This window comes from Parambassis ranga, chromosome 13 (assembly GCF_900634625.1).
Source record: "Parambassis ranga chromosome 13, fParRan2.1, whole genome shotgun sequence".
In the NCBI taxonomy this organism is placed as follows: domain Eukaryota; kingdom Metazoa; phylum Chordata; class Actinopteri; family Ambassidae; genus Parambassis; species Parambassis ranga.
Window position 1 is genome coordinate 13080833 of NC_041033.1, and position 7761 is coordinate 13088593.

Sequence of the window (7761 nt, forward strand, 5' to 3'; positions counted from 1 at the left end):
AAATTTTAATGACAAAAGACATCCAGCTGGACCTCTGAAGGGAACACATTATCCTGATAATGGTGATTGACCAGACTACTTGAGTGCTTGTGTGCATTTGTGCACACGTTCACAAGCTCACATCTGTTCAGAACGTCTTTTAATCTTCAGTCTACTGAGTATAAAATAAACCTGATTATTAAAGCGGAAGAGGAGCCATAAAGCTATGCATTTTATGATTTCCAATCAACACTTCATCCATAATGACAACCTCAGCTTCGTCTCTTTGAATGGTGCTCTTGTCATTTGTGTGTTTGTAGTCTGCGTATTTTCCAGGTGCTTAAGAGGAGGTTCGTGTCCTCTATCAGCACCACATCCGCCGGGTCATTCTGATCAACCAGACTCTAAATGAGTTGTTTTTGTTGTCTGTCGGTCGTTCATTGACCTTCCTCCTTCTCTTTCTCCTTAAATTTATGGGTTGGGATTTTTACATGATCCAAATCTACATTTCTTTAAGTACAGTATCAGTTTTGAGGTGCGCATCCTGCCACAAATGATAATAATCAGACAGAATGTCTCCATTAATACTTTAATTACATTTTTATAATATTTATGAAGGTCGGAAACAGCATATCTTCCTCCACCGCTGAGGACAGAGGGCTGGTAAGCCACTTGAAGGAAACATGTGATGTTGTGATTTATATTTATAGAACAAGTGGCACCTTCATGAGTACATTGCTTCCAAGAGCGTGTGTCTGACCGCACATAATGACCTTTAAGCCATGTCTTCAAGTTGATTAGATGACACTTTTAATCGTTTGATTTTTAATTTGATTTTACTTTTTTTAATGTTTCTAATAGAAACACATGGGTTTATAAACAACGTCATTCAAACTGTTCTCCTGCTGTCAAGTAACCGATGACCAACTGCTCATGGCTGCAGAACAAATATTAGCTGCTACAGTTTTCTTATTAAAAAAGGTTTTACAAATAATTCAACACTTCTTTCCTGATCACTGCACGTCTGTTTGGAAATGTGTGGGTGACACCTCATGGACAAGACATGAATTACAGTCAGACTCAACATAGCACATCACATTCTTACATGAACCAGATACAAACCGGACAACAGACTATTTAAAGTGTTTTTATTGCCTTAGGTTATACAGTGACCTAATGTGGAGTAAGAATACAGTGTGTGTGGTTTAATTGCTTAAGAAAGCAACCCTTAAAAACTGTACAGGCACATATCCAAACCTCCCATGTGCAAAGAGCAAAATCAGAACAGAAAATATTTCACTGTCTCAGCATACATGACATACTACATAGCGATGGACAGGACTGTTCTTCTGATACCGTCAAAGGGTCACAGACACCCTGTGCATAGCCGTGTGCAGAGAAATACATGAAACATGATGGAAAAAAAGGATGAAAGTTAGCTGAACGTGAACTCATCTCTTATTCTAGTGCATCAAGTCCATTATTCTCATGGCAGGATGCAACAGAAGACCAGAAACTATAAATGTACTTCACACCTCACAGACTGAAAAACATCTGTGCGGCTGTCAGTGCTGTGCTGGTGCAGTCTGATCACTGGGATCTTGACTCTCTGCTTCTACGGGCAGATGGCTGGTTGGGATACCTACAGGAGGACGGACCTTTCTTATCGGGCTGAAACTGCGTGGAGATGATCCAGGGGAATGAGCTGGGGAGCGCACAGGCCGTACAGGAGGAGCTGGGAGAGGCTGTGGAAGAGGCTGTGGGAGAGGCTGTGGGAGAGGCTGTGGGAGAGGCTGTGCCAGTGGAGAGGGGCTGCGTGGGTACCTTCTTGGGGTAGACCAGATAGGCCGCTCAGTTCTGTTGGAGGAAGGGGGAAGGATTGGGGCATAGATGGCAGGGACGCTAATTTCTGATTGGCCGGCAGCCTTGCCAGAACCTTCTTCTAAACGCTCCAAAGTTTCCTGTAGGAAGATTGGATGGATGTGTAAATATTTTGACAGCAATGGCATGGATTTGCAGTGTGAATATCTGTAAGAATGAAGTATTTAAGTCTTAGGTGGACTCACCTCACCTCTGTGATGTCTCAAGGTTTGGTATAGATATTTATCTTATAGGATTTAGGTTGATGCATAAGCAAGAGGGATTTTCATATATTACTGCTGAAGCGTCAGCCGATGTAGGTACTATAGTGAGTGAAGAGTATTCGGCTGGTTGCAATCTGCAATATCACCACTAGATGTCATCAAATCTGGTCCTTTAACCTAAGGACATCGAGCTCAAGAGCGGTGACATAAGTTTCAAACTAATGCACTTCAACTGGAATTTTTCTTTGCTGTGTTTCAGTAAAACATAAGTTAATGTCTTCTCTCATGCAGACTGACAATTTGAAATTATTTTCATGATAGCCAGCTTGACAGCCTGCAACCTTTACCTTGTTCTTAATGCCCATTAAAACAGTTGTGTTTTAATGCCTAACCCCAACATTAAGTATAAAAAAATGGAAGTGAAATAAAACAATGGTGCCAGAGAGTGGACATGAACCCCGGAGTCCTGGGTGAAGGTCTACTACCTAAGTTGGAACTATATTTGTGTAGTAGTTGTAGTATTACATACTGTACATACATACTGCATTATTATAGTCCAATTTTCTAGCTGTACATTCACAGTCTGGGTTCACTCGGGTGAAGCTGGTAAACTTACATCCTCATTGAGAACATACAGCGCCATGGGACTCCTTCGACCAAGTGTAGTAGGTTTGGGTACAACATCGACTGCAACATAAATGTTAGCACTGAGGGACACTCTTCTTGTATGTGCACATTTAAATACGGTGAACAATGAGCTGTTGATTACCATCATGGCCATTTTCACTTTGTTCTATATAGACAGGAGCTCTTTGGGGGACAGGTCGGTGCTTCTTTCTACAGCAGAAAAAAAATGAAACAAAAACAGTATAAAACAATCAGCAAAAAAATGTTCTCTTGAATGGTGCTTTATACAAACCACTGCACTCTACTAAATATGCAGGGTAGTACATTTTGGTGAGCTAATTGAAATTCTAGCCACAAGTGGAATATCAAAAGCCAAAGAGAAAGAGAGAAGGAGAGGAGGAAAGAAGGAGAGGAGAAGGAAAGGAAGAAAAAGATAAAAGAGTAGCTCTTACTTGGAGGGTTTCCAACAGGCACACACTGTCACCAGGGTGATTAGGAGGAAAATGCCCCCGGTGGACAGAATGATGTATAGCGAACTCCGTCCTAAACCAGAGTAATACAGAGGAGAGGGCACAGAGAGAGAGAGAGAGAGAGAAAGAAAAGTTTGTGTTAGCCAGGCCTGAACATTGATTTGTACTTTTTCTTTTATGCTTATAAACTCAAAAAGTTTGACCTGCTTTTAAACTACACTGTACATTCTGTTCTTTGACCGGGGAAATGTAAAGGCTTGTTGTAGAAATAGATGAAGCTGCCTCTTGAAAAAAATTAAACATGGCCAGGATGCGGAGCATGCAGAACCAATTTTTTTTTACATTGCTTGCCGAGTGTGCTGGGATGAATAGAGTGCAGTGAAGTAGCACATTAGAGTGGTCACTTTGAGACTTTGTGCACGCAAGCAGAGGGAATAGAGAGCAGGATGAGGGCCTGTAGCTGTCTCTTCATGCAGCACATTGCAGTACAACAGCAATAATGAAGTCAGGATTACTGAGCTCCACTGAGGCACAGCGTTCTCCCCACCTGCCTCCTTTTTCATCTCCCTGCTCATAAATAACTGTCCATTCATTGGATTAGACTGCCTCTCCCTCTCCCTCAGCCTGACATGTGGCTCTGTACTGGCGTCCAATAACAGCCGCTCAGAGCCAACTCTGTTACAATCGTAGCCTGGATTTGCACTTGTTGTAAACAACATTGTTAGAGAGGCCAGCATGCTTGTGTATGGGTCAGCATGAGGAGATAATTGCTTCTGCAAGCTACAGAAAACAGGCAACTTGGGAACAATGAGCTAAAATATAGACCACATACATTTCAGTAGCACAGACGTATTTTCAGATTGGATGGAATTGGGGAACTAAAAAATCTGGCACTTAAGCAGTTATTTTACTGTACTGGTATTTTCTCAGGTATATAATAAGGAAGATGAACTCAGCATTTTGTTTAATTAGATAAGGCTTGTTTTGTTGTCTGTGGTTGCAGGAAAGCTGGGCAGAGGTGCTGCTACAGTTGGTTGGGGGCCCTGGGCAAAACTTCACAAGGGGGTCCTTCCAACCAGTGACCATCACCACCATGTTATAAATAATCTGACACCAACAAAAACTTTCATTTTCTTTTGCCTGTGTTGTCATTAGAAACACACTACACTTGTAATGTTTACAGTGAATGAAGTCAAGAACTGTCATTACAAATGTTTTACAAAGTTTGAAGTGTGTTGGCCCTCACAAGCCCATGACTGGCATGGGGCCCCACGCAGTTGCAGGCCTTGGGTTTGCATGCAAAAAAATATTTTCAATAGAAAACATCCAAATGTCTAAACAAATAAACAAAAATCTTGAACTTGGGACTATATGCAATAAAGACAATCAAACTGTTCAAAAACATGTAGAATCCACCACTAAATACTGCTTACAGGTTATGTCAAAGTAATATAACAGTATAACAGCTGCTATAACAGTATTTTTACATCGGTAAAGTAATCATTCTGAATGTTTGCGCCTCTCTTCAGATGTTACCATCCTCTTTTCATTCATGATGTAAACGTCTATCACTTCTACCGGTGTAACGTGCCACCTACTGTAGACTGTGAGCCTGACGGGGGTGCTCTTCGTGCTGCTGATGGGGTTCTCCACCGTGCAGGCGTAGATGTCATCGTCTGACATCAGAACACGGGCGATGGTCAGCACCTTTTGGTCGTGTGAGAGCAGCAGACGTGAGTCATTGGTGAGTACCTTGCCTCCCTTCAGCCAGCTGTAGATGGGCTTCGTGCCGTTGTCGTGGGAACAGTGGAGGTTGAAGTACTCGCTGTACTCCAGGACGGAAGAGGCCATCATCTGGATGTAAGGCTTGGATACAGGCACTGAGGAGAATGACAGGACAAAGACTTAATGCGGGCTTGAGATTGAATTTCAAACAGATGAGTGGGTGGATGACCTCTACTTGTTTAACAATATACCACCAACGTTATTGAATCACTCTCTGTGTATCATAATTATGATCACATTTGTAGTATAAATACACTTTTGCAGCTTAAATTGATTTTGTTTGAGGTCATAACTCCTCTCTTGCTCTGACTGCTCAGATGTTCTGGAAGCTCTTTAGAAACAGAATAATGTTGCATACCATCCACAGTGAGCTCGATGTAGTGCTCTCCAGTGAAGGTGTCATCTGTGATGGAGATTTCCACTTCGTACGCCCCTTCGTCTGACAGCTGCAGGTTGTGAAGCAGCAGTGAACCATTCTCGAACACCAGGATGCGGTTGCGGTACTCTGGCCTCAGGTTGCCTATGATGTCTGTTCCTATGGACTGCACGACTGTGACAGGCTTCACTTTGTCCCTCTTTAGCTGCCACTTAATAACGGGCTTATCGGAGCTGCTGCTAGAGTAGCTGACAGACAGGAGGGCCTCTTTGCCCACGGTGCCCCTCACCACCTGGGTCTGGCTGGTCACATTCACCCCTGACACCTCACCTGTGAATGAAAAGGGACAGAACATGTGAATATCGTGTGGGGTTGTCTGGGGACACGGAATAATAAACAAATGCCAATCACTTCACAGCCCTTGATGCTCCGCCAATGAGCAGAGATCAGAGAAATCATCTGTTCACAGAATGCGCTAGGTGGAAACATTTTACAAAAACACACTAATTACTGCAAGACTAATTACTACTGCTGACAAAAACATGAATGAATAATCAGGGCATCAAATGAGTGAAATAGTACAGCACAATATTGAAGAAATTGACCTACTTTTCTCCACCACAGTAATTATACCTTTAATTATTGTATTTTTATTCTTCTTTAACCTTTATTTTATAACAATTACTACTGTTTTTAATCTGTTTTCAGTGGCAACATTACGTTTTCAACATTTATAACAAAGAAAAGAACTAAATTGATAAACCATGCTACTGATCTAGCATTTTTTCGAGGTAACTATTTTTTTTAAAAAACCTCCAAAAAACATTCGTTCAAAAAATGTTTTTCTGGTCTCTTTGATCCAGGCTAAATTTAGTTAGCTCTTATGCTATTACAGCTGTTTGTGTACTTACTATTAATGCCAGTAGAGGGAGACAAAAGTTCCATTTTGCAGCTTTAAACACACAGATGTACAGTTAAGATTGTTACTCTTGTTAAAAGTGTAAGTTTCTTGACCCAATCACGTCACAGGAGTAATCATTAGAAATTCTGTGCTCACTGCATCGAACAAACTCATATACGCCAGCCTCTCAGACCCACGATGTTTAGTCATGTCTTGATCACTAGTCTGTTTCTCAGAAACTCCTCCTTAGGAATTCCTCACGACCTCTTGGGGTGAACGACTAATTTTGATTTGCGCTCTCTCGTTATCCTCCAACTCCCACAGAGGTCCGGGGAATAGGTATTATAGTGTGAGCCACATTTCAACTTTTATAGAGGAGTCCTGTCTAGGAAACCAAACACAGCAAAGCTATTATGTTCACAGCGGAGTCTCATATAACTCAGCTGTAGCGGGAAACATGAAGGTCTAAACATTGGCTGCGGGCCTGTGAGGGGCATCCTACTGTTCAGCCTCAGTGATGGAGAGATCAAGCTAGCTGAGAGAGAGAGAGGAGAGAAGGAGAAAAGGAGAGAGTGTTCACTATTCTTTGCAGCGAGGCAGTTAGCAGGGCATCGCCTCATTGCCGTGGTAACCATTTGGTCGGCCTGACAGGGGTTGCCAAGGCAATAAGACAAAGGGCATGATTGTTGGGACTAGTTTCCTCACTTGAAAAGAGAGAGAGAGAGAGAGAGAGGGAGAGAGAGAGAGAGAAATTCTTTGTCACTGGTGAAGTTGGAGATAGACACAGGATCCAGTGATTCTACCAAAACTAGGCTGGCTGGGTACACTGGGCCCACAGTTATTGATTCAAACCAAAATCAACAATCTATACTTTGACTTTTGATCACCGTTTTACATGCACAAAGTCACACAAAGCAAAACAAATATAAGCCTGTAGACCAGTTCATCAGCTCAACATTTTTAATTGTCACACTTAACCCATACTTCCCCTTCTTACACACCTTCAATGGCCTCTCCAGGCTTCTTTTGAGTTTTAAACGGGGGCCCAGTGTTGAGCACCACCCTTGAACGAATCCATTGTCCCGCAAACTTGCATCAACACAAGGAAAAGAAGGCTAACTTAACCTGGATTAACTCCATAATAAAGAGTTTTCCACTACATTTTAAACAACACAAAACAAAGAAAACTACTAAATAATTCTGAAAAACAACCTAGCAACAGGTTCTATATGTGCACAAATACATTTTAGTAAATACATTTCCACTGGTTTGGATCTAAAATATACAAATCTGCTGAAGAATAGCCTAACAAATATCTGAACTCACCTGTGAAGAGGAGGAGGAGGAGGAGGCCGAAGAGCGTCAGCAGTGGAGGAACGTCAGTGAAACTGTCGTCTGTAGAGGAGGGCTTCCTCTCCACCTTCATCTTGTGTCCTGGGCAGAGTCTTTCTCCCACTTAGTGAGCATGGTTTATCCACCCCGCGCACGTCTCTGCGGCTCAACACTCTCTCCTCTGCCTGCCTGCCTGCAACACTGGCC

At 42.4% G+C, this 7761-nt stretch overlaps 1 protein-coding gene across 1 annotated transcript; it reads right to left on the reverse strand.

Moving 5' to 3' along the window:
• Positions 1-1179: 1179 nt before the first annotated feature.
• hepacama (hepatic and glial cell adhesion molecule a) lies at positions 1180-7761 on the reverse strand. The gene is made up of 7 exons (XM_028420020.1): positions 7549-7761; positions 5304-5651; positions 4759-5040; positions 3143-3233; positions 2833-2900; positions 2680-2750; positions 1180-1940 (listed from the first exon to the last, which is right to left on the reverse strand). Exons 1-7 carry the CDS (start codon positions 7646-7648, stop codon positions 1545-1547), a joined length of 1356 nt encoding a protein of 451 aa, XP_028275821.1. The 5' UTR covers positions 7649-7761; the 3' UTR covers positions 1180-1544.